Genomic DNA, 27,206 nt, shown 5'->3' with positions numbered 1-27,206 from the left:
GTGAGAAGAATCAGCTACCAGGTGATGGAGAAGACCTCAGCTGGAGAATCTGGAGAGTGGCTGTCAGTCAGAATAGACAAGTCTACGCTAGATGGGGAAATAGTCTGACCTGGGATAAGACCGTGATGTTCCATCACTGCGGAGGTACAAATGAAAACGTATCATGGCCCTGGTCCAACTCTGGCATAACACAGAGAGCCCACGTTCCCCTTCAGAACTGGCAGCTAACACGATCACTGCTATTAAATCAGGGAGGGAGAACTGCCAGGATGCCACCATCTGGCCCTCGGGGCTTCATGTGAGGTTTCCCTCTTCAGAGAAGGGGAAGGTGAGGAAGGACCGAAGCTGGCTGCACACACAGCCACCAGCTTGCACTAGCTAAGTCCTAAACAACCTACAAGCCCTCATCCCTTTCTCCGATTGGGACTCAGCCAGTGCCTCATTTGCCAGCATTACTCCTCCCTCACCTTTCTGGATGGGGTAGGCAAGGGAGGAGTGAAGCCGGCTGCAGACTGGGCTGATGCCAGAGGAGCTGCTTCTCCAGGCACTGGCTGAGGGTGCAGTCACTTGGTCCGTGTCTCACCTTGAATGGCGAGAGGTGGGTGAAGGTGGCTGCTGAGTCTCTTTCTTCATGCAGATTGAAGCACAGAGCAATTGCTCATTGCCTCACCTCTCCCTCCACTGAGAATGGGGACAGATGACATCAGGAAACAGGGCTTTAGGGGAGGAGCTTTGGGGATAGAGTCCCCCCCATGTCATATGGCCCCTTAGATTGATCCTGGGAGGCATTCCCTCCCTCAGGACCAATCCAGTTCTCCACCCGTGGATTAAATAATACTTAACATTTATATAGCACGTAGAACATTGTAAGGCAAGTATTTTTATTATTGGGTGGGGGGAGCTGAGTGGATGGCTTACCTCCCAAGGTCACCTAGTGAATTCACAGCATAGCTGAGACTTGAACCTGCTTCACAGCTCAGTATCTTAACCACTACATTACACCAACTTTGCAACTGATGCTATCTGATGAGGGCTATATATGCGCAGCACCAGCAGCTGGCTTAGGGGGGCAACTGTGCCCAGAGCACCTGTTTGTGCACATGCTTCCTCTTGACATTACAGATATGCCGCAGACGCCAGGATTCACACAGCGGTCCTTCCCTGAATGGCGTGAAGATCTGTAAATGGCTAGGGGTATTCAGGAGGCTGGGTTTGTGTGCCTTATCAAAGGATATCCACAATTGGGACGAACTCTGCTGGAATTCAGAATTCTAAAAAGCATACTGAGCAAATGTGGATGAATTACAGATTTGCATACTTTATTTTGAGGACAGAATGTGGGTTTCCTTGCCAGAGAATTTTGGTTGAAAAAACATGAACAAGTGAACAAAGCAGGCTCATGCAAAATTAATACAATTGTCTTCACTGATGGGATGTGTATATTTTGGGTTCAGGATTTTATTTTCTTTGGAGCAGAATTTCTATTTGGAAAGGAGAGGATACAGAACATGAATCGCCTCACCTACTACAGAGGTCTAGCAGAGTATATACCTGTTAACATGAACACCCCTCAAAAGTCAACCCTAAACAGGTGCTTGGTGCAGCGTATTTAACAAAGAAAGGAACAGGTGACTGCAGCATATCACACCAAACAGCCTCCATTTGGTTGCTTGGTTATATGAATTGTTTCCAAGACCAATGTTGAAAGAAAGACCTGCTTTGCTCTGCTGTGACTTGGATTTTCATCTGTGAAAAGTGAGGCTGGGAGGTCTTTTCCTTAGGCCAGCTCAGACTAGAATTCCTTGTCAGGAACTATGTGTCTGGACAGTATACATGGTACAGGGTTCAAATATTTCATCTGTACCATTTCAGCACTTACAATAATTTATCACAAGCTGCTCCCAGTGCTGTGTGAGCTGAAGCACTGTTCTGCTCAAGAATGAACTCCCTTCCTGTACAGTGCCAGAGCAGTGTTGATTATGCTTTCACTGGTATCCCTATGGTGGAGATCCTTGAATCGCTGCAGTCTTGTTGCCTGCCACAAAGTGTCTCAGTCCAGAGGGTGTCTCTGTCTCATCAGGAGTATCCACTTCTGTAATATGCATGTGTAAGCATAGCTTGGTGCAGACATAACAACAAACCATTATCATTCTGGTTTATTAACAAACCATGGTTTGAACAAACCACCATTTACCAAATTTGGACAAACCATGGTTTGTTCCTAACCAGGAATACAAGTTTTACATTTCTTTCCCTCATGTGTGAAGGGGAGGGGAAGCACACATGCCCAAGTGCCGCCTCATTTATGTCACAACAAACCATGGTTTGTTACATCTGAACTGGGCCTACATTGTGGAGAGTGAAGATATAACTTAAACACGAGCCAACGTGATTCATGAACCCAACCTCCTCCCTGCCCAGCTTTCACACTGCAAACAACACACACCGGTATCTATATTAAACAATAATTTCCTGTCCAGCTTTTCTCCTTCCCCATGCTTCAGGCAGGCTATACCCCTGTTTGTAATTGTTTAAGGTGCTGCTTGTACTCACATACATTTTAAATAGAAAAATTAATCCATTTTTTTAAAGCTGAAAAATTGCTCCTGGGACGGTGGAAGGGGGTAGGCAGGTTTGTGATGTCATAGGCCCCCAGCCAATCAGCGCAGTGCACAGTTTCTCCTGATTACTGGCAGAACAAGTTTCCCCTGAGGTCAGTCCTTGAGAGAAGACTATACATCGGACAAAAACATGTTAAAGTGTGCTTCCAGAGCTCAGTGACTTCGGTTTTTAAGTATGTCTGGACTCTCCCTTGGTGTGTGTGTGTGTGTGTGTGTGTGTGTGTGTCCTTTCTTAACCCCCAAGGGTGGAAATTAGGTGCCTTTTGTGGACCGGATCATCATTGCTACCTTACGGAGTGAGTAGGCACCACCACGAAACTCTGCCCAATAAACGCCATCCTGATAGCGGTTCCGGTAGTGTCCCCCCTTGTACCAGACACCGTTGAGATTCGAGTGAGCACACATATTGTACCACCAACCGCCTTTCTGGTAGTGGGCACAATTCCCTGTAGGAAAAGAGGAGGGGAGGGGACCAGAGAACTGATCATCAAACACTGATATTAGATGCCGTTAGATTCTGCTTGGTATCACAGGCACATTCAAAGGCTGCAACGGTGGTGACAGCTGCATTTCTCTTTGGTGGTGTTCATTTTTACTAGCACTCCTAGGGTATGTCTGCACAAAAAGCTGCCGCAGACTTTCCTAAGGAACCTTTGGAATTGGAGGTCTAAATTTTGAACAGAGAATTCTCATCACTCTCACAATGTTTTCAATGTTTCCTTGGGAGTAAACGGAGACAGTTACGTATTTATTTGTGCATCCTGCCTAATCAACAATGCTTAAGGTGCCTTGCAGACCTCAAAAAACTCCATCAATAGTGCTATGGGTGACCATCCTTTGTTAGCCAGCCATCTCCTATGTTACTTCAAAATGATCAGTTGATGTTTCATCAGTGCATAGGAGCTAATGACTGGAGAAGTTCTTCTGATAGCTAGGGATCCCTCCCTAGACTTGGAATGCAGAATCCATCATAGTTTGGGAAGGTGGCACTCTCCAGATAGCAGGAGGGGGCAAAGAAACAGTTTGGAGCCAGTGAGCTGAAGGTGAAAGCCTTTGGGTGCAGGGTCTCTCTCTAGGGATCTAATGCAGGTTTAGCAGATCTAGAGCCTGCTGTAGGAATATTAGTTTCCAATTATGCTCTGCTTGTATATTTTGTAAATAAACATATATTGAAAAGACACCCTAAGGCCTCAGTGCCCTTTCATCCAAAGGAAATGAAACCTTGTTGCATTATCCCAGGCCTTCTCACTGCTCAGGGAAAAGGGGAACAAGAAACAATCAAAGATTTTAAAATCAGAAATAAATCCAATGTACAACATTGAAACAAGTCACATCAAACATACCAGGGTAAAGGTCAACCACTAAATCATAAAACAATATTCTAGACCCTGAAGGTGCTTCCAGAGGAGGCTTTTATTGTGCAATTGCCCGGCCTGGTTTATGGAATTTTATGGGAGTCCAGACAACAATGTCCTCCATTTTCTAACCCTCCTGTGCTTTCCTACCACTCCTTCCATCTTTTTTCTTACTACGAGGGTCTGGAACCACCCTAAGTACTCTTCGTCCTCTTTCCAAAACAGAAAGGTTTAGCGCTGTCTTTTCAAAGGAGGGGGGATTTGGCTGAGGCAGCAAATCTCTCCAGGTAATGTGTTCCACAGGAGAGACAAGTCTCCTTGTGGTATGCAAGCAGCATATATGGCTTTATAGGTCAAAACCTTTTAAATTGGCTGAAATGAGTGTGTAGTCCTGGTCTCAGGGATAGCTCCATCTCTTCTGAGAGCCCTTTTAGAAGGGCCCCGTAATTGTCCAGGAACCATACTTTTTCCTTCCTCTGACCCACTCCAACTTTAAAATTTACCCAGTTCTCTCAGCCTTTCATACAATTTGCTTTTGGAAGGCACCTTTAAAAGATCAGCACATTTTTTAGTCTGGGCCCTAAATGTCACTTATGAATGTTGTTAATGAAGGACAGAAAGCTTCAACATGAAGTCAGCCCCCACCCCCGCCCCCACCCCCACCCCACCTGCTTTATGTAACGTCTGGCTTGAGAAAGAGATTTCAAACACTCACACACTGTTTTGTGACCTTTCAGTTGGCCTAATAAAGGTATTACCCTAATACGGATTTTGGAATTTTTAAGCGAACATGTATTCTACCCAACTTAGGTTTTACACTTGAACTACAGGCATGGGAAATACAAAAGGAAAAAGGGGTTGTGTCATTTGCAAAAAAGAATTTAGACTCTTTATCATTCTTCCCAGATATCCATCTCACTCTGCAATGCTCCGTGCCCATGATATGCAGATGCTGATGCTCCTTGGTGTGCATGATTTGGTTGGAAACCAAGAGCATGACTTCTTGGTGTCACACGCCCGCCTCCCAATCCCATCTCCACAGTTTCTCATCCTTGAGTAGGAGCAACCTAGATCTTTTCTACACAAGGCTGTTAATCCACTGTATCTACTTTCAGTTTTGTCGCAGAATTAAGATGCAAGCACCACATGAAGAGTGTTTCCTTTACTGCTTTAGCTGGCACTGTGGTATAGCGGAATAGCACAAATGCAGAAGAGGAAATCGCACGTTTGCTTTCAAATTGAATGCTGCATTTTTCCGGCTCTAAAAAAACTTGCCGAAAGTGCTGATTAGACACAGAAGCAAAACTGGAGGGTCATGACATCATCTAAAGAACCCATGAGCAACTGTGAGTAGGGAATGACAAATGCACGATAAATGGCTCATGTAGAAAAGCCCCCAGTAGAACGTTCCATAGACCAGTGTGGTGGAGTGGCTAGACTAATGTCAGGGAGACCTTGATCAACGTCCCACCTCAGCCACAAATCTCACTGGTTGACCTTGAGCCAGTCACTATATGACTCGCAGGATTTTTGTGAGGAGACATGGGGAAGAACCACATACACCAACCTGAGCTCCTTGGACAAAGCAAATGATAAAAATATCGAGAACAAATAACACCTTCTGCCCAGCTCTCAGTATTCCCTTGTAGCAGCCTCTCAGGTTCCAGCCCTTATGCCCTCTTACCTGAGTAGGCATCGTGATCCTGGTCGAGCGTGCTGAACTGTCGGCCGTTGTGCCAGGAGAGCGAGTCCCCGGCGCTGCCTTGATACCGCCCCAGCCGCAATCGGTAGGAATCGCTCTCGGGCTCCAGGGCGAAGGTGTCATATTCGGCATGAGCCTGTCGCCCACTCCAGTCTTCCATGCATACTCGCAGCACATATGAGCCCTGGCGGGTCAGCCAGTGGATGGACTCCAGGCCCAGCCAGTGCTCTCCTTCCAGGTTCCCAAAGCCATTCTAGGGAGACACAGCAGGCAAGACGTTAGCAAGCTGGCATCGGCTCTCTGGCAGGGCTGGGCCACCTGGGGCTCTCCAGATGTTGCTGGGCTAGGGGTGCTTCCAGACGAAGCTTTTAGGGCGCCACTGCCTCGCCTCATTCACGGACGTTTCCGGGGGTTCCAGACTGTGTCATCATCCACTCGTGACCCTGAGTTTTCTTGTTGCTTCTTCTGTCTTTTCCCTTAACGCAGAAAATCTGAGAGGGAGGGGAAAGGTAGAGCAGCGGCACAGTGCCTTTGGTTGCTGGTGCTGGGGACCCTCTGTCAGGAAGCACCCTGCAACTCCCTTTGTTCCTGATCATTGGCCCTGCTGGCTGTGGGCTGATGGGAGCTGAAGGTCAACAATGTCTGGAGAGCTCCACGTTCCCCAGCCCTGCTCTAAGGGAGCAGAAGAGTGTGTCATTAGTCCTCCCCCTCCCCTGCCAATATGGAGCGTATAGGGCAGTTAGTGCTCTTGCGGAGATCTACAGGATCCTTTTGCAGGGGGAACTCAGTAGAGCATACAGAGACCCACTTCTACTCTCATACACAGACACACATCTACTCACACCATGACACCACAACACTGAGCTTCAGCTGCCACGCAGGCTCGGCATAATCCCTTTCTCTCACAACTAGATTCAACCCATATCTCTGGGACTACCTCCCAGTCTGTGACCCCTCACTGAATCGCTCTTGTTTCACTGACTCTGCTCCTTGATGGGGTCCTTAAAACCAACGTTCTGTCAGTCTAGCTCCTGGACCCACAAGCACACTGCAAACCTTTGCCTCGGCGCACCTGGATAAGGTGTTCCCATCCAGGTGTCGTGCCACCCGTTCTTGCCGCTGATGCCACTTGTGACAACTTGTGAAGGCTGAGCACCCATGAAAGTGTTGTCTCTCTTACACTTGCTCCCAGCACCACCACATGTGACTCTTTGCCCAGGAGTTTGCCCAACCACAGGACTTCAGCTCTCTGACTCTTAAGTCCAAGCGATGCTGCACCCCATAGCTCTGCCTCCCCCACCCCCAAGACTGGGTCCCCTTCACCTCATAGCTCTTCCCTTCGCATGACACCTGGAGTCACATCCTTGCACCTTGTAGTGCTGCCACGTGATAAAGAAGTTGACCGACCCATCCTGCCGCCGCTGGATGACAGTCCAACCGCCCCCATCATACTCCTGGTCACACCAGGCCTGGAAGATGCCCCGGGCCCCAGTCGGTTGCAGCATGGTGATGCCGGTGGTCTGCCCATCCTGTTGAGCTGCTTTACAGTCAAGCCAAGGCCCTGTGCCAAGAAAAGTGAGCCATTAGGGATTGAAGGACACAGTGGACTCCTTTTGAAAAACAACATCTCAGCTAGGGGGCTGTACCACCTGTTGTGGTCTTTTGCCCCCTGGCAGAGATGCCTCTGAGCTCAGCCCGTAGCTACCTCTGTGGAGGGGAGGAATTCAAGGAAGGGGGACTGGATTGGCTCCACCACACCAGCAGCCTCCCATATTTTGAGAGGGGCTGCACTCTTGTTTTATGGTCCTTGTCAGCTACAAAAGACTGTCAGTAAATCACTGGCCTTCCTCCAGCAACTGTTGTTTGATGTTCAGCCAAACTTCAGCGCCAGGTGGTGGTGGTGGGGGAATGGAGGCTCCAGAATGGAGCATGGGGCTGGGTGCTTTTGTTTGTGAAGAATAGACTGTACTAGTTTTATTTGGCTCTGGGCTACAGATGCTTCAGGAAAGAAGGAGGAGGCCCCTATGACAAATATGGGAGAACAGCAAAGCGGGGCAGAGGGGTGGGGGAGGAGACATTATAACAAGGTCATTGTACTGTAGAAAGTATGTATACTCTGCCATGTTTGCCCAAAGGAAATAGGTACATTGGTTTTGTATTGTCAGGGATGTTAGACCATCCTAATATCCATTGATAGGCTCACAGTTAGTGTGATAGCTAGCTAACAGTCCAGGATGATCAATTAAACTTCGATCCATGAGAGAAAATGATAAGGAGGTAGTCTTGGTAGCTGGCAATCTCACTTTAGCTTTCAGAGTGTGATGCTGGCAGAGTGTGGCAACCGCTTCCAGCTGGTGGGGGCAGGGGCAGATAAACAGTGTGAAGCACTTGCAGTTTAAATTTTTGGAGAGAGAGAGAGAGATGTGGGTAAGCGAATAGATGAAGCAGCCTTGGAGTGTGGTTGCCCTCTCTGAGGACCAGATCTCCATGGTAACCAATAATTATAATTCACACAAACAACAGAAGAAGAGGTTAAACTTAAACTGTTCCTGGACCTGGGCTGTACCAGTTCAGAGTGCAGGTGGGGGAACTGCGTGGTTGAATGCTTCCCTATGCACACATATGTTCTGGGAGCTTTTTATACAGAGGAGCATTAATCCACCATTTTCAGGCACAGTTTTATCCTTCCACTTGTTTCTGTGTTAACTGGGCCCCAGCCACATCCCACTGTGGTGGCAGATTGTCCCACTCAGCCGCTGCCCTCCTTCAGATGTGCATCTTGGCAGCTACACCCTCTCTCACCTGTGGATTTGGTGGGCACAACAGCAGGGGGCTGAATCGTGCCTTCTGGTGGAACTGAAGCCTTATGTGTCCAGTCCTGGGCAGGTGCAGTCTGGTCTCGCTGGATGTCATTGATGGCATCGAACCTGGCCCTAGTCTCATTGGTGATGCTCACAGGGTTGTGAGGTACCACTGGCACCAGCGGTGGCTGTGGAAAGAAGAGAGCCATCTCACACCACAGGAGAGAGCGAGCGTGGTTCATATTTCTGTACGCTTCAGCCCAAGGGGGAGGGGGGCCACAAGAGTTAGAGCATGTCCTTTTGGCTCCTTGAGGCCTTTTTATTCTTGGGCAGGGAGCCGTTTTCCCAGAAAGGAGACAAGCCATGGCTAAGCAGGGTTTCACTCTGGTCTGTGTGCACTCCAGCTCCAGGTTTGGAGGATCCCTCAGCAAGACACCTGCAATGACCACCCTCCCTCAGTGAGTTCATCTTGTTACTGCCGTGAATTCACATGACACAACCCACCCTGGCAAATTGGCCTTGCAGTGTGGGTTGTCCACTGAACGACCCACAGTGAGCCCACTAGACAATCAGGCTCACCGTGGGTTGTTCTCCTTCTTCTTCCCACTCAGTATTCCAGGGGACTTGGCAGAAGAACCCATCTTGTCTGCTGCCAAATCCTCCTCCCTGCTCCGATCATGACTCTTGTTGCATTCCCTGACTTTTTTTTTCGGGCCCCGACATTTGTGCAAATGGGGTCGAAATTTTATTATTTTTATTTTTTGGCCCCAGGAGTGTGCACAAATGTCTTCCTGATTTTCTGAAATTATTCTCTCACCACCATTTTTTTGCAATTGCGAAAGTGCGCACTTAGGGCTGTCAAACTATATATAAATAGCCTTACCTTGTCTATTGCCTTGTATGTTTCAGCTGTCAAAGGAAACAATCTGTACTAGGAAACATACAAGGTAATTGACGAGACAGGAGTGCAGACAGGCCAGTTCGACAGCCATTGACTGTTGCCAGGTTGTGTGGGAAATGGGACCAGATCAGCCCTTTGTCAAAGTTATCCTCAAGTTTTGAAACGGAGAACTGACCCTTGGGGGAACCTCCTTGCATTGCACACCTCCCCAAGTCTCCAGCAAGTCATTTTAAGACTGACCTAGGGTCCACCCCATTTTTGTAGCTCCCCCGTTACTGCAATTGGGAGCTGTGAGAATGGGATGGACCCTAGATCACACTTAAATCCACTTGCTGGAGACTTGGGGAGGAGTGCAATGGAAGGGGGGACTGCCAAGGGTCAGTGCAACACTTTAAAATGTGTGGCTCACATTGCTAAGGGGGCATCTGGTCCCCTTCTCCTGAGCTCTCAGTGGCTAATTGCCAGGGCCTGAAAAATGTTGGGACCTGAAAAAATAAAAAAGGGGGTTGGCAAATGAGTGACTGCCCCTCCAAAGTGTCCTTTGAGCACCACTGCAGGGGCAGTCAGTGGCGAGGGAGGCTTGAGGCAGCACGGTCAGGCACAATCACCAAGAGCGGCAAGGCTGTTGTTGCTCTTGCCCAGTGGCTGGGTCGCCGCTTCCCACAACCCATGATGGGTTGGCTGTCACAGGTTCAGACAACATGCCAACCCATCATGGGTAGAACAACCCCTAGAACAAACCATGGGTTTTCAGGGTGGCTTGTTGTCCGCAAAGAAGCCACCCTGCAGGAAGCAGCCCAGGTTCGGACAACACAGCTTGTTACCCACAATGGGTTGGCATGCGAATCCACTGCGATTGCACCTCATCCCCTTTCTAATAGAATCACAGAATCATAGAATAGTAGGGTTGGAAGAGGCCTACAAGACCATCAAGTCCAACCCTCTGCTCAATGCAGGAACCCAAGGCAGAGCATTCCTGAAAGATGGCTGTCCAGCCTCGTCTTGAAGGCCTCCAGTGTGGGAGAGCCCACCACCTCTAATCAGTTCCATTGTCATATTGCTCTAACAGTCAGGAAGTTTTTCCTGATGTTCAGCCAGGATCTGGCTTCCTGTAACTTGAGCCCATGATTCCGTGTCCTGCATTCTGGGATGATCGAGAAGAGATGATGGCCTTCCTTTCTGTGACAACCTATCAAGTACTTGAAGAGTGCTATCCTATCTCCACTCACTCTTCTCTTCTCAAGGCTAAACATGCCCAGTTCTCTCAGTCTCTCCTCATAGGGCTTTATTTCCAGTCCCCTGATCATCTTTGTTGCCCTCCTCTGAACCCTCTTCAGTTTGTCTGTATCCTTCTTAAAGTGCGGCGCCCAGAACTGGACACAGCTTATGAACTACAACAATTCCAAGATCCTTCTCGCTTGTAGTCTTGTTGAGGCAAGTATCGCCTATCTTATAACTCTGCATTTGATTTCTTTTTCCTAGGTGCAGAACTTGGCATTTATCCCTATTAAATTTCATTCTGTTGTTTTCTGCCCAGTACTCCAGCCTATCAAGATCACTTTGAATTCTGTTTCTGTCTTCCAGGGTATTAGCTATCATCATTGCTACCACCTGCTTGCTTGACAGGAAGACAGCCAGTGAGCAAGTAGGTGGGGGCATCTATTCTCCATGGGGAAGCACAATTAAGGGTGAGGGCAAGATGTAATCTTTTAAGTGTAGTGGAAGTAGTTTGTTGAACAGGTATTGCTGGCCTGAAAACAAATGCTTTATGCAAAGGGTTCAAGCCACTGCCACCACTCCATATCTGGCTTCACCCTAAGAGTGCCATCTTTTTTCCTCTGGCTTTAATTGTGCCTGTAGCAGCAGATGCTGCCCACTCAATGGACTGGAAGTCGGACAGAGTTACCACCTATTTTTCTGTCAGGGGTTCTGTACCCACAATATTTTTATATTTTTCAGCCTGACATGCAGAAATGTAGCATTTGCAGACATGGAGAGATGGGGAAAGCTTTACTTCTGTCAGGATGCTATTAAGACAGGTGGGGGGAAAGGCAACAACAGGGCTTCTCCGTGCAGGGTTTAATTTGAACCAGTCAAAGCTCACCAGGTCTCAGGCCCAGAATCTATTTTGCACAGCAGAGCTCACTCCTTGAGGCAGCAGTGGGAGAATGGTGGTCCCTGTACCACTAAAGCCTAGCTCTCACTGAGGTGGTAAGGTGGGCTATACCACTTCAGACTGCATGGGAGTGGGGTTCACATGATGAAATTTCCTGCACATAGAAAATGGGGGTGTCAGGGAGGCAGCTAGATTATAATATGGCCCACTAACATGCTCATTTTCTACATACAGGGATTGATTGATTGATTGATTGGACAAAGAAGCCTTCAGTCACATCAGCCACTATCTGCAATGTGAGGTGGTAAAGACCAGACTCTGGTTCTCAGAAAAAGCTAAACCATATACACCTAGGATTAGAGGGCAGGGCTTCCTAAAGAAAGAGGGTGGCTTCCAGGAAGGCTTGGGCCCCAGCTTTGGTTTTGAAAAATCAGCCACTGTCTCCTGACAACCCTGTAGCCCAGCCTTCCCCAACCTGTGTTGTCCAGATGTGTTGGATTACAGCTCCCAAGATCCCCCAGCCATCTGGAGAGCACCAGATTGGGGAAGGCTGCTCTAGCCATATCCCTTTCCTCTGCCCCTTTCTACCCTATTGTCCTCCCATCCCATCCTTGTCTCCCAGAGTGCTTCGAGATGGATGGCTATTCTGCCTTTCCCTCCTTAAATAATTTTCTTGGTGGAAATCAAAAAGATGGAAGAAGCAGTGGCAAAATACAGGAGAGTTACAAATGTAAGGCGACGTCATGTCCCCCGCCAGTAAAATTCTGTGAATGAGGAAGGGCAGTTGCGTGATAAAAGCCTCATCCAGAAGCATCTCCAGTTCCCTCTGAGCAGTACCTGTGGGCGCATCCTGCCACTTGCTCCTTGCTGGCACTCCCTCTCCAGCCGGCTGATGAGGGCACTCTGGTTGTTGACCAGGGCAGCTAAGGTGAGGTACTTGCCCTCCAGTTGGCGATAATTGGCAGCTACACGCAAGGCCTCGGCAGAGGCGTTGGCCACCCGCCCTTCGAGCTGGGTGGTCTGTACTGGCCGCTCTCGTCGCTGGAGGATCTCATGAAGCAGCTGAGTATAGAGCTGAGTGACGCGGGCGTTGACGTTGCGGCTTTCCTTGCGCAGCGCCTTGACCTCACTCACCACTGTCCCGTCTACCTCCACCAGTCGACGTAGCTCGTCCATTTGGGCCTGCTGTTGGCCCAGCTGGTGGCGGAGCTCCTCCACTTCACTGCGATTGAGGCTCGGAGGCTCCGGCGGAGGTCGCACACTGCTCCAGCACACGGCCCCTGTGAACTTCTGTTGTGGCAGGATGAAGGTGTAGGTGCACTTTGGCCCGGTGAGGGGTTCAGGACCCAGCAGGACTGGCCTGGCGAGGCTCAGCAGCAGTGTCACTGCCACGTACTGGGGCTCCATGCTATTGGGAGAAGGAACAGCAAGAGAGGTCAGAAACAATGACTCTTGTATCTCTCCCTGGAGGACTGACAAAGTACAGTACCATTAGCTTCAGTCCTGACATTGCCTTAGCACCAGAGAATTGAAAGGAGATGTGGGCTGCCTTTACACTAAAGAAAAACCCCGCAGTCCTCCCGTTGTGGAGCCTTTCCATGTTTACAGTGGGCTCCCAGATGGCATCTGTGTGATTGTTGAGAGGGGAAGTTTCTAATTTTCAAGGTTCCATAGAGATCAATGAAACAGCACCATGTAGTGGCTATTTTAATAGCATAACAATCCAACTTAAATAGATAGTTAATTATTTCCAGATCTTTTTAACATGCAATAACCGGGAAATACCTCTGGATGTGCCGGGGAGGTTGACGACGTCATGAAAAGGACCCGCAAACTTCCGTGAGTGAGCAATCTCAATAGCAGGATAAAAGCTCCTTGTGAAGAAGCCCATGGTCTTATGATAAAATACACTAATGATCTTCACAGTTCGCCTCAATCTTATCCTGTGTTGTTTTTTAGAATGTTTGCTACTGTTGTTGTTTTTATTGTGTTTCCACCGTTTTTAATATCACGTCTGTTTTTATTATGTATCTTTTTATTGTATGCCACACGGGGAGGGTTCCTGCCCTGAAAGGCGGCCAAGAAATATTTTAAATTAATAAATAAACTCCCTTCGGCTCCAGTTAGCATGGTCAATGGTCAGGAATACTGGGAGTTGCAGTCCAAAACTCCTGGAGATTACCAGATTGGGGAAGGCAGCAGCAGGAGATATCTCACAAGGAACAGGAACTGCATCTGAACTTGAGGCCTCATCTACCCATGCCTCAGAATGAAATGGTAAAGTTCTGTGGTGAGAGAATGGAAGCACTCAGAAACACAATCGAATCCACTGGGAGGTTCTCCTGTGCAAGCCCTGCTGAAATGAACTGGGTCTGTTAACTTTCCTTTTCCAAACCCAAGCAGGGCTGGCCCAAGACATTTTACTGTTTGAAGTAGAACAGTAAATGGCATCTTCACCCACCCACACACACACACAAGTCAAGGCATAGTACCCAAGTATACGAATGGATACTTATTTGGATATTTGGTCTGCTTTTGTCAAAGTTTATTTATAGTTCTTAGAAACTTATATTTTCATACACACACACACACACACACACTTCCTACGTTTGTATTGAACTTGATATATTTAAATCTATGTAGCCACATTTTCTTTCTTTTGTTTTGTCGACATTTTATAATAAAAAAAAGTTTTTAAAAAAGTTATTTGGCAGCTGAGGCAGAAAATCCCACAAACACCTCCCACTGGCAGTAAAAAAAAAAAATAATAATAATAAGTAAGCAACAAATTTGCTGCCTTTTCATGACACGCAAAATCAGTGACCTGTGTCCGTCACCTCACTCTGCCTAATGGTAGGGCCAGCTGGATTAAAAGGGGAGGCGCGGGAGGGACTGGGGAAAAGCCTGGCTCTTTTGTTCCACATCACAGCTGGTGGCTGCACTGAAACCCAAGACCTTTTAAACCGTTTTGTTTTGAAACACAAGAGGCTTTAAACCATTTTGCTTTCTCCTTCATCGCCCGCTTTGATGTTTAGCTTGCCCCAACCAGAGGGAAGAAGATGGCAGGCCTAGTTTTGTCCCAGACAAAATACTTTTGTGTAAACAAGAAGTGGGGGAAACAGAATAACAGCACTACAGGCTCAGAGTCATGAGCTTTTCCCTCCAGTTCCTTCTTGTATTTACAAAACGATTATGTCTGGCTGAAAGCTAGGCCTGCCATCTTCTTCCCTCTGGCTGGGGCAAGCTAAATAACAAAGTAGGAGGTGGAGGAGAAAATAACATTGTTAAACAAGGACTGGTCTTGGGTTTCAGTGGAACTGCCAGCTGTGATATGGAAGAGAAGGCCTAGCCTTCCCCCCAGTCACCCCCCCCACCGTTCTCTCCCCTCCCTTTTCACCCAGGTTCCCCCCCCGCCAAATGCAGGCGAGACAGTAGATCCAGAGTTTCAATATTTAGGGGCTGGGGTGTTGCTATAGATTTACAGGGCTGGCTTTAAGGCCTCATAAGTGCCAGCAGCTCTTGCCAATATGCGCTGGGTAATGGATCCAATTTGGCTCAAGAAAGACCATTAAAGTCCCAAACACGGAGACAGACGGTTATATCCTCCAAGCTCCTGGGCTGCTGCCTTGTGGTTCCCATTAACAAAGCTGGGATTCCAAAGCAGGGATTTGATATTATTTATTTATTTGTTTGTTTATTCCAATTATTTATAGCACAAGACTCTTCAGCAGGAGACAGATGACCGTTTTTAAAAAACAGAGTTGAAAGTTTCACTTCTGACAGTAATCCAACCTTCCCCAGCCTTGTGCCCTCTATATATGTTGGACTACAACTCCCATCATACCCACAGATGACGGGAGTTGGAGTCCAACACATTTGGGGGGCACCAGGTTGGGGAAGCGTGGCTAATCCAACTCTTCTCAGGTCCTTAGTGCTTTATCTTTCCTGACCCTGAGAGGGCTCCTCTTCTCCCTTCCTTGTGGTTATCTATCACCTATGCGCTAGAGCATGGGCACATTTTTGGACCCGAGGGCACATTTGGGAATTTGAGAAACTGCTGCGGGCACCACCACAAAATGGCTCCCAAGAATGATGTAGCTAGTCATATAATGGCTGCTGTGGCCTTCATATGTGGTGTGGTTCTGGCTTTGCAATTTGTCTCACAAACATACGTGCCAGCAAGATGAATGCTGTTTCGGCCATCCAATTTGCACCTCCCCTCATGTTTCAGATGAGCTGTCGGCTTATTTAAATAAGTATTAAAGGAGCATCTATACATTTAGATGTATATATGTTTGTCTTTTCCCGTATTATATACATAAATAGGGGCAAAACTGCTCCAAAGAATTAGGGCGGGGGGCCTTGCTGATATTATGGGCACTAGCCAATAGGTGTCTTCCGCACCTATTGTTCAAACTAAAGCATTCTGAAAACTTGCACAACTAATTTTTCAGAGCTCACCCCAAGAGAGAAAAGAGTACATTTGTGTATTGAATGCACTAAAGGTATTTTTAAATCTAGAATGTTCTCTCTGTCTTCACAGAGCCCACCCCAAGAGAGAAAAGAGTACATTTGTGTATTGAATGCACTAAAGGTATTTTTAAATCTAGAATGTTCTCTCTGTCTTCACAGAGCTCACCCCAAGAGAGAAAAGAGTACATTTGTGTATTGAATGCACTAAAGGTATTTCTAAATCTAGAATGTTCTCTCTGTCTTCACAGAGCTCACCCCAAGAGAGAAAAGAGTACATTTGTGTATTGAATGCACTAAAGGTATTTCTAAATCTAGAATGTTCTCTCTATCTTCACCCGGAGACATGGCTAAGTGTTCCCTATACAATGAAACAATTGCTCCTAAAAGGCCTTGGTTTTCACAAGTGACAGAGACAGTTGCTTTCGGGCTTCCCTTGTGCTTTTGCAGGATTGTCATGCATGAATGCCATTAATGCGTGAGAGAGAATTCAGAAGAAAAATCGAACATATGCTACTGCACATAGGTTACACATCTGTGTTTGGAGCTGACTAAAAACAAAGCTGATGTAAGCCTCACATGTGAAAATGCTAAACTTCCCTGACATCACTCACTGTCTGCCTGTGCCATGAGGAGCTCTGTGAGTGAGAAAAGACAAATACAGTAAACACTGAGGGGTATTTCACGGCGGGGGGGGGGGGGGCGCTGAGGAAAGCAAGTGGTACACCCTGGGACAGATGGCTCCTAGTCCTGTGTAAACACAGCATCCATTCCCAGGCCCCTTGGGCAGCACCATATGGGGCTTATCGCTGCTTCTTTAACCCCCCCTCCCCCAGTAGCCTCTGACCCTGTTCTCACGCCAGCTCTCAGGAGGGCTGAGGGAAATAAAAATAGTAAAATGCAAGGGGCAGCAACGAGTCTCTATCACAAAAATAATTCCTTCCTCTGGACATGGTCTACTTCAGTCAAGTTGGTACAAGTAAGGATGAGAGATTATCTTACTATCTGTGCTAACTGAATCCTTTGCATGGTTACTCAGAAGTAACATCAGAAGCTGCCTTATACCGAGTCAGACCCTGGGTCCACCTAGCCCAATAGTGTCGACACTGACTGGGCAGCAATGGCTCTCCAGGGTTTCAGGCAAGAGTTTTTCCAGCCCTACCTGGGGATGCTGGAGATTGAACCCAGGACCCTCTGCATGCAAAGCAGGTGATCTACCACTGAGCTATGGTCCTTCCCTGGTGAGTTAAAAAAAATCAACTCCTTGCAAGTCAAATAGATCCTTGGTACTTATTAAAAATAAGCTTTGCAAAACCAAAGCTGATAGTTAAAAAAGAACACTTAGAAAGACCTAAGATCCCCTGCAAATTAATTAGCATAAGCTTAGTAAAACCTGAGCATCTAGGTATAAATATAATACTTGTCCTGTAGTGCCACAAAAGGATTGGGGCTCTTACCAAGCTAAATTAAATTGCAAGTTGATAGCTTCTTTCCAAGATTAGTGTTGCAAGATGTCAGCTGCAAGGCCATTAGGACTGCAATCCTATACACATTTAGCTGGGAATTAGCTTCATTGAACTGAATGGGACTTACTTCTGAGTAAACATGTATAGGATTGCACTGTAAGATCCAAAGTAGGCATGAGATTAAATGTGCCTTTGCACTTAAGGTATAGAGTTTTTAAAAAATACACATAACATCTGTTAGGGGGCAGGGGACATATAATTATTGAGATCAGGATCACAGAAGCCATGGAGAGGGAATTTAACACTTTCCTCACACACTATTGTCCTGAGGAAAATCCTTTCTTCGAAACTGTCATTTGGTTTGGTAGCCATTCTGCCACTGGTGGCAATGTGCAGATTTCTTCCCAGTTCCAGAGAAAGATTTTTCCTCAGGAGCATAGCATAGGAAGAAAGCATTACATTTCACCCCCACCCTGATCTGCTTTGATCCCAGTAATTATCAGCCTCCCAACTGATGTAATTTGCATAAATAAAAAACCTGATTGTACATTAAATACAAAGATACATTTAACTTCATGTAGTTTAGCGTTAAGATAATAGTTTACAAACCAGAGAGGACAACAAAGACTTCAATATATTATCCAGCCTTAAAGCATAGGTTTTTGCTATTGCTGTCTGCAGATTTCCAACCTCATCATAGCCACAAGGGATAGGAACTTGAAAACTTAAATGATAAGCATCTAAATTATACGCCAAGCACCAGATTCAGTGCAAGTGACAGTGGACTCAGAAAAGACAAAGTAACTTTTGTTAACATCACTTGTTATATCTTGTTCTCTCCTGGAGGATCTCCAGTCCATCTACATTTTTTGAAGTGTATAGCTGGAAATAAAACGTTAATTGCAAGATGTGATATACTGAATAACATGAATTATTATGGGCTTTTCTACATGAGGCATTTATCATATGCTCTTCATTCTCTACTCGCAGTTATTTACAGGCTCTTTAGACAACATTGTGACCCTCTGGTTTCGCTGTGTGTCTAACCAACAGTTTTGGTGAGTTTTTCTAGATATTTAATGCGACATTTAATTGTGAAAGTGAAGGAAAGCGCAATTTCCTCTCGCTAATTTGCGCTATTCTGCTATACCACAGTGCCACCTAGACGTTATGTGGCAAAAAAGCAGGAAAGGAAACGCGTTTAGTGCTGGGATCTCAATTCTGCAACAGAACTGAAAGTAGATGCAGCGGATTAACAGCCTCATGTAGAAAAGCTTTAACATCTCATGACTTACAGGGAAATATTTACTTTAAAAACAAGAAAGAAAAGCCTAGCAAGAGTTAGAAATCAAGAGACTTTAACTCCAAGGCCTTTCTGATTAGTTAATTCCCCCATCTCTCTCCACTCTACAGATAGAACTAAGGCTGCAATCCTAAACCACTTAGTAGGAAGTAAGCCCTTTGAAGACAGTAGGCTAATTTACACAACACGACAGCCCATCGCGGGTTAATTTACTGCAGTATGTGCTGGATGCCATTATGACTATGCAAGCCCTGGCCGGGTGTTGCTGTGGCTTGTCTGTTGTCTGAACCCAGGCAGCAGGGGTTATTTGAGGGTTAAATGGGTTATCCCAGGGTTGTTTAACCCTTAACTAACCTCCACCACCTGGGTTCAGACAACAAGCCACAGCAGCTCACAGCCAGGGCTTGCATATTCATAATGGTGGCTGGTACACATTGCAGCTCCTCACAGGTAAATTAAGCCACGGTGGGCTGTTAAGTCATCCAAACCAGACCAATGGGATTCACTTCTGAGGAAACATGCATAAGATTGCCCATAAGCAGAGAAGTGAACCAGCCTCTGTTCTTGTTGTTTTGAAGTCAGATCTAAGGAATAATTGGTTCAAAACACCATCCTATACAAGATAATATATAAAGCAGAAAATAGATCACGTACAACAAACTGCTCCCTTTGACGCAACTGTAAAACTAAAGGGACTGGTTGACAACCCTTGACATAACCCAGGAAGGCTGACCCTCAGAACTTTTGATAACATTAGAGGGGTAGAGCAGCTGCTTTGCATGCAGAAAGTCCCAGGTTCAATCCCCAGCATCTCCAGGTAGGGCTGGGAAGAAATTCTGCCTGAAACCCTGGTGAGCCATTGCTGCCAGTCAGTCGACAATACTGGGCTAGATGTACCAATGGTCTGATTCAGAATAAGGCAGCTTCCTATTTCATTTCATTTATTATATTTCTATACCACCCCATAGCCAAAGCTCTCTGGGCGGTTCACCACAATTAAAAAACCATTAAAATACATTATATAAAGTATAAAACCATTGACGTAATGACACAGAACAAATAGCACACACAACAACAACATATACCTAAAACCATTTAAAACTATCAGCCAGAGACAATAAAAGAGACTCCTTATGTGCTGCCAAAAGCCTGAGATAAGAGGGCAGTTTTAACCTGGCGCCAAAAAGATGACAATGTTAACGCCAGGCAGGCCTCGTCAGGGAGATTATTCCATAAAGGGGGGGGGGGCACCACCAAGAAAGCCCTCTCCCTTGTTGCCACCCTCTGAGCCTCCCTTGGAGGAGGCTCCCTTAGATGCAAAGTGTAGTTCCTGACATTATCTTTTTACACTTAACAGCAGGAGAACTTTCTACTTCAGATCCACTGAAACCCAGTTTCTGAGCAAAGGATACACCTCGGAAATTAGAAACAGGTTGGACATACATCTGTCATTATTGTTTGAGCAGTTTGCGTGGCTACTGCATTGGGTTTCCTGCTCAGCTATGAGGCAGACTGGCTGAGTCACACTCTTTCAGTCTAACCCACCTTATAAGGTTGTTGTGAAGGTAAAAGACCACTCTGAGCTCCTTGAAAGAAGGGTGTGAGGGATAACACATGCAACAGATTGATACACGTGTCCAGTCTCAGGGTCGAGATACATATTTTGAATCTCTTGCATCTTTGTGATTATTCATGAGTACCACTCCTCCTCCAGCCGCCCCTACCCCAACGCACAAGAGTTATGAATAGAATCCAGGATTCCTAACAGATACATTCAGTCTGTCTGTCTCTCACTCTCTCACACACAAAAGCTTCTGCTGAGCAGAAGGAAAGTGGAATAAAAATATCTGCATTAGTAAGTAACTTTGTTCTATATATATATATATGTATGAGAACTGGCAGCTCTTCCAAACTGCTGGAGAAAGACTTCTGTGTAACTTGGAAATGTGCATCCTCTCAGTCCAGTCACAGATATTACTGGCCTTACCTGGCTGCTTCTTGCCTCCAGCTGCTCCGGACAGAACACAAGAGTCCAGTCGCCTCCTCCAATCAGCCCACTTGAACCCACTTCCTTCCCAAAGCCAGAGATAGGACCCCCAAGTCCTGGCTCCCAGCCTCTCTGTTTTGCTTGCTCGCCCCTCTCACATCATGCATCAATCCCGTGCCAGGAAAAAGTGTTAAATTCCTTGAGCCGCACACTGCAGCCCATCAGGATATGATTTCCAACTTCCTCTTAAGGCAGTTTGGGAACTGCTTAAAAAGAATTAAATGCGCTGAGTGTGACCCCTTCCAACTATGACTCTCCTTGTACCGTCATGTGGGACTTATCCGGCATGTCCCAAACACGGTGCGGTGGGGTGGGGTAGCTTGCTGCATGAGTGCAGGGGACACTGCCTTGCACAAAATGCAAGGGGAGATTCCAAACTGGAAATGAGAAACACATGGTACACTGGCAAAGAAGGAAAGAAGATGGCAAGGCTGTAGGCTAGGAGCCATGTGGTAGGTAGTCATTTGAGGGCCTGGCATCCCCAAAGTATCAGGTTCAGGTTTCCTTTTAAGGAATAATGTTCAGGTTTCCTTTTAAGGAGATAAAGAAAAGTGTAAGCTTTTAGTCCAGGGGCCTTACAGATGTTCGACTGTGACTAGCCAGCATAGCCAATGGTGAGGGATGATGGGAGTTGCATTCCAAGAACATCTAGAGGTCCACGTGTTCCCCATCCCTACTTACAGAGATGTGTGGGAAAACATGCAGACAGTAAGCCGCTCCCTAAGTGACCCATAAGCAACCTTTGCCTTCCAATATTCTACCCAAGGTGTTTCCATGTACACAGGGGATGGTGCTGGTCAATTTTTTCTTACAATAGCAGCCTCCCCACCCCCAAGTACCATATAGGGTGCTGCTACAAAGAACCCCAACCTCTGGGAGAAGGGGTATGAGGCGCTGTTGCCAGAGGCAGGAGATGAAAAGCTCCCATACTAAGACAGACTACCGTATGCAGTGCTTTGGATCTCAGCCCTGGTACTTGTATTTTTCATAATGCCATTTTACTTTAATGGAAATCTGTTCGTTTGTATTTAGGCTATTTTGGGGGGTGGATTATTTACCTGTTTCGCACTAACCTATGATACAGATGTGCACTCACACATAGTGCAACCTTCTGCACCACAACAAAATGCCTGGCTATGAGCCAGAAAAGGAAAGAGAGAGCAAAGCTTCCAACTTTTGTTATGGATGGAAAGAGTAGCTGTGTTGTTATTTGCCCTGTTTATTCTTAAGGGCTACATAAGAGGTCTTGTGCTTATGTGGTATAGCAGAGGAGCATTCCGGAGGTTTTCAGACTTTCTACTTTAATTGATTTTCATTCATTCGAAGAAGGAATGATCCTATGGCCCCTAGACAGCACCCGAAGGGCCACAGGATAGTTCAGATTCTCAGATCTGAGGTCACAGACAGTGCTCCGATCTCAGAGCTGGGAATCAGAGCTCCACCCCATCCCGCTCACAGCCGGTGCAGAAAGAACCATGCTGGCTGCCTCTCTGAGGTCCGGAACACAATCTTGGAGGGGGGAAAGGGGGGTGTTTCAGGGGTGGGGAGGGGAGGGAGGGGAGGAGAGGAGACAGGAAAGGCCAGGATATCAGCTATCCTGAGGCCTCCCCAGCTTCGTTCCCTCCCCCTCTGGGACACTTTTGCTAGATTGGCAAAAAAGCCCATCTAACAAAAATGCAGAGCGGGAGGAGGGAGAGGCGAAGATCGCCTCCACTGTTCCTCCCACCCTGCACAGCAGCCTCCAAGTTCAGAGGCTTGCAGTCATTACAACAGGGTTGCGCCCTTATTAAACTTATGCACTGCTTCCCCCTGCAAAAGCAGTCTCAAAGCGACTTACACAAGAAAGGGTACCCCCCTGCAAATCCATAAAAACAAAAACGTTCAGGAAACGCTTTCAACATTGACTTGCCTGCCACCAAGCCCCTGTGCAGTACAGAGGATTCTGCGTCAGATTCTAGGGCAGACACTGAGTTTACAAACAGCACTGGCTAGCTAGGCCTGTTAGGCCTTCGATGAACCAAAAGCACACCATAAGAGATGCCCAACACTTACTCCTCTGTGGCTGCACATTGCAGGAGAAGAGCGGTAGTGGCCGCGCTAGCTGTAGCCCTGAGGAGGCCCTTGGCAGAGTGCTCTCTGGTGGGGACCCTCTGGCACTGGTGGGCTCTGACTGCAAGCTTTCCTGGTAGTGGCAGTGACAAACAGCCGTTCTGATTTCCCACAATGCCCTGGAGCAATGCTACAGGTGGGAAATTAAAATGGCTGCCTGCTGCTGCTAGCCAGGTGCTGGAGACCCAAGGCAAGTGTCAGCAGAGGTGAGTCCTGATGGCTTTTGGGATACCTTGTCCACCATCATTACTGATTTTCTTAGTAAAATATCATAGAATCATAGAATTGTAGGGTTGGAAGGGGCCTACAAGGCCATCAAGTCCAACCCCCTGCTCAATGCAGGAATCCAGGTCAGAGCATCCCTGACAGATGGCTGTCCAGCCTCGTCTTGGATGCCTCCAGTATGGGAGAGCCCACCACCTCCCTAGGTCATGGGTTCCATTGTCGCATTGCTCTAACAGTCAGGAATTTTTTCCTGATGTTCAGCCGGAATCTGGCTTCCTGTAACTTGAGCCCATTATTCCATGTCTTGCACTCTGGAATGATCAAGAAGAGATCCTGGCCTTCCTCTCTGTGACAACCTTTCAAGTACTTGAAGAGTGCTATCATATCTCCCCTCAGTCTTCTCTTCTCAAGGCTAAACATGCCCAGTTCTTGCAGTCTCTCCTCATAGGGCTTTGTTTCCAGTCCCCTGATCATCTTCGTTGCCCTCCTCTGAATCCTCTCCAGCTTGTCCGCATCATTCTTAAAGTGTGGTGCCCAGAACTGGACACAGTACTACAGATGAGGCCTAACCAGTGCTGAGTGGAGGGGAACTAGTACTTCCTGGGATTTGTAAGCTATGCTTCTATTAATGCAGCCCAAAATAGTATTTGCCTTTTTTGCCACCACATCACATTGTTGGCTCATATTCAGCTTGTGCTCTAAAACAATTCCAAGATCCTTCTCGCTCCTGATAAGCTTCCAAGAGACCTTGGGGTAGCGTGGAACACAGTTTGAGATAGATTGTTCTAAAATAAGTTGTTTTCACTCATCATCACTAATGACACCACAGGAACACTATCCAATAAAGTGCCAGGGGGTGGGGGACACTCACACAATAATATTCTGCATATCCAGTGAATGTGTACGTGTATTAACTGTATTTGTCCAACAACAAGATCATTATGGAATGAGTGCAGGGATAATGTAATATTCCCTCAACAGAAGGGAATATTTTCCTACTTTGAGGAAAGATATCTAGCCCCCTACATTAAATGAGTAACAATTGTGCATTTGTTGCAATATAAATTTATTATTCAAAAAGGCCCTAACAGCAATAAGTAAGAACACATTTGCATTAGTTTTATATTACTTGATTGATTGTATTTCTATACTGCCTTTCTGAAGCCAACCAAGGTGATGTACAAAATTTTCAGAAAATAAAAACCATAATCAATAAAAACATAGTAAGAGCACAATCCTATGCATGTTTAGACCAAAAAAAGTCCTATGACTCCCAGCACGACCCAGCCAGCATGGCTGGGTGGGACATGCTAGGAGTTGTAAGTCCTTTTTCTCTGTGAATATGCATAGAAATGTGCCCTTAATCATTAAAAACAACCTTAAAGCCATAACAACAATTCTAAAAGCCAGTGTGCCTTGACTGTTTCCTGAATGCAGAGAGAGTGGCACCAGCTGCAACTCTACAGGGAGTGTGTCCCCGAGTTTGGGAGCAACACAGTAGAAAGCATTTATCCAAGGCATTAACTGTCTTGGATTCCTCCAATGAATCGTGGGACTCATAGTTAGCTGAGGGTGCTGCAAATTCTGTGGTGGAAATCTTCAGTCCCTCTCTGAGAACTACATTCCCCAGGGTTTCCTGGGAGAGAAGGAAAGTCTTACACCAGTTTAAGTCAAGACACTCCAGGAATAAGACACCTTGTCTAATCAAGATGGAGCATTTGGCCAGACTGGTATGATTGATGGCACTAGGTAATGGAGAATCCAACACAGAACTACTTAATTTACCAAGTAGTTTTTCCAGATGCTTGCTAAATTTGTCTTGCCCCAGGACTGGCCCCTCTGAGGGCCTGCTCTCATTGTGCTTTTGTTGGCAGTGATCTACCGAATCACCGCATCCAGTCCTGGCAAATGGCACTGCAATTGGGGTAATTCCCACTAATCCAGATGGCCAGTCAGGAGAACTGTAGGTCAAATACTGAAGGCTCAGCCTACGCAGAAGAGCATTGCACATGGACATGAGTGAGGTTGTGGGTTTTGGGTGCCAATTAAGGGTGCCACATTGGGAGACAGAAACATCTGACCTATAGGGTACAGCCCACTGGGAAAGTCCAACAACAAGATCATTATGGAATGAGTGCAAGCCCCATTGAAATGGATGGGAGTCATGCAAGAGAGCAGTAGTTACTGTAGGAGTGTGTGAACATTACAAAATTTAGTCCAGGGGCCTCCTTGTATATGCCTGCCTGAGTATTAAGGCCTGCTGAGGGGGTCGCTTCCTCCATGCCCCTGACCTGGAAAAAGTTGCTGCTTCAGCTTACCAAGCTAAACAAAGTTATGAGAGTTGATATAATCAATCGGCACGATTCAGTGTGAGGGCTACCACAGTTAGAGCTGAGAGCGAGAGAGAGAGAAAGATTATATCAAACTTGATGGAGAACAGACATGGCAGACTCTGTTCTACAAGGAAAGAAATGGAACACCCAGATCATATTCTGTTGAGACTGAACGTAGAATACTTAACAGAAAACTGACAATATCTTCCTTGTATTCCTGAGAAGGCACAGTTGCCAAATGCACACGTAGTACCTGAAAACCCAAGTTCATCTACGGAGATTCTGCCAGAGCTATCTTGTAAGGCTGACCTCAGTGTTACTACTCAGATTGTTACTTGCTCCAGTTGAGTTATTTGGAAGGCTTCAAAATTTAGAGATGAGTGACTGATGTCCTGAACTACCAAACATCTCAACAGTGCTGACTTATTTGTTGTTCCTTTAAAACTGGACAGACATGTGGATAGTGTCGTTATCATGATTGATCACTAGGTGGCACTGGACTTAGTTGTATCTGGGTGGAGTCAGAAGTTCCTGTTGCTGTATCTTCTTTGAGACAGATAATAACATCCCTATCTAGCATCCTGACTGTTTTGGCCTTTAAGCCTTCCATGACAGGGAGTGTTGCTCTTCTCAAGATCTGATACATGTCAGTGGAGCTTGCACAAGAGAATGTCCTAGTGGACTGTGCCCCTATTAATTAATGTATATTAGTCTTCCTTAACATCAGTCTCCAGATGTTTTGGACTACAGCTCCCATCCGCCCCAGCCAGCATGCCCAGTGGTCAGGAATCCTGGGGGGGGGGTAGTCCAAAGCATCTGGAGGTCACTAGGTTACTGTATAGTAAGGGCTATTTAGATTTTCCGCTTTTGGGTTGTTGTTTTTTCCTAACTCAAGACCTCAGGAACACTGAAACCTTTAGCAGATACTGTCCAAAGCAATGAAGACTAGAACCTTGGCATCCAGTGCTATGAGAAAAGGTCATTGACCAGGGCTCAAGGAAAATGAACATCCTGCCTGCCACTGGCACCAGTGTGGGATGGAAAATTATGGACACAGTTACATGCAATTAATTGCTACACATGATGTGACTGTGTTTCTGGAGTGCGTTTTACTGACTGAGGTCCTGTCCGTTCCACACACTTTGGGAGCATTTCCTGCTAACAGAGTATCATTGAACTGGCTTGCCCTGAGCTTCCCATGATCCAGGGTCTAAAGAAGGGTTTTTTTGTATCTCACTGGCTACTTGATGTTTATACTGGCTGACTAGGGCAGCTAATGCTTCTCCCACCAAAGGGGCCTCAGCCACACCCTGAGCTATCACTGCTCAAGTATTTCCTCAACTCCAGCAAAAATGTCTGTGTGTTAAAATGAAGGGGTGGTAGTAGTTAAGTTGACACTGCTTGGATAAAGCGTCCCTCCCATTTGGTTCTCCTAAGGGAAATCTCTAATTTTGATGTGGATAGTTATTATAATGTTGTAGAAGAGAGAATTTTGGCACCTCTGCATGACAAGGGGTGCTTGCCAACATTCATTCTTTTATGGCATAAGAACAGGAGCACTATCCCTTTTTGCATCTGGTTAGTCTAGGGGTCCATCTACACCGCACCGCTTTCAACCTTCACTCTGTCATAACTGAGCAGCATTACAGCTGCACATTAGCTGCTTGCTGGGGTACACGTGCGATTTACTGTGGACTTCTCCAAAAGGAAAATCCGCTGAGCCCTGACACACAGCCATTGAAGCGAAGTAAACTGCA

At 46.5% G+C, this 27,206-nt stretch overlaps 1 protein-coding gene across 3 annotated transcripts; it reads right to left on the bottom strand.

Annotated features, from left to right (window-relative positions):
• Positions 1 to 1,299: 1,299 nt before the first annotated feature.
• ANGPTL6 (angiopoietin like 6) lies at positions 1,300 to 23,006 on the bottom strand. 3 transcript variants are annotated; one of them, XM_084835925.1, is made up of 7 exons: positions 22,835 to 23,006; positions 12,334 to 12,904; positions 8,481 to 8,667; positions 7,049 to 7,239; positions 5,661 to 5,931; positions 2,910 to 3,067; positions 1,300 to 2,092 (listed from the first exon to the last, which is right to left on the bottom strand). In XM_084835925.1, the coding sequence occupies exons 2-7, from the start codon at positions 12,901 to 12,903 to the stop codon at positions 2,051 to 2,053; spliced, it is 1,419 nt and encodes a 472-aa protein (XP_084692051.1). In that variant the 5' UTR covers position 12,904; positions 22,835 to 23,006; the 3' UTR covers positions 1,300 to 2,050. The 3 variants fall into 3 exon arrangements, with proteins under 3 accessions (XP_084692051.1, XP_084692052.1, XP_084692053.1); XM_084835926.1 differs by lacking the exon at positions 22,835 to 23,006 and adding an exon at positions 20,723 to 21,052; XM_084835927.1 differs by lacking the exon at positions 22,835 to 23,006 and adding an exon at positions 20,723 to 21,052 and having other exon boundaries at positions 1,305 to 3,067.
• Between the last annotated feature and the right edge of the window lie 4,200 nt (positions 23,007 to 27,206).

Source organism: Heloderma suspectum, chromosome 2 (assembly GCF_057233095.1).
Source record: "Heloderma suspectum isolate Gila_16-S chromosome 2, 16-S_ref, whole genome shotgun sequence".
Classification (NCBI taxonomy): Eukaryota; Metazoa; Chordata; class Lepidosauria; order Squamata; family Helodermatidae; genus Heloderma; species Heloderma suspectum.
This window is presented reverse-complemented; position numbering and strand designations above follow the sequence as displayed.

What these genes read in the sequence shown, in the direction of transcription:
- ANGPTL6 (XM_084835925.1), bottom strand. Translation starts at nt 12,903, where the DNA reads ATGGAGCCCCAGTACGTGGCAGTGACACTGCTGCTGAGCCTCGCCAGG. An exon ending in TGTGCCCACCAAATCCACAG is followed by an intron (nt 7,240 to 8,480) that starts GTGAGAGAGGGT and finishes TTCTTGGCACAG; the next exon opens with GGCCTTGGCTTGACTGTAAA. An exon ending in GGATCACGATGCCTACTCAG is followed by an intron (nt 3,068 to 5,660) that starts GTAAGAGGGCAT and finishes CTTTTCCTACAG; the next exon opens with GGAATTGTGCCCACTACCAG.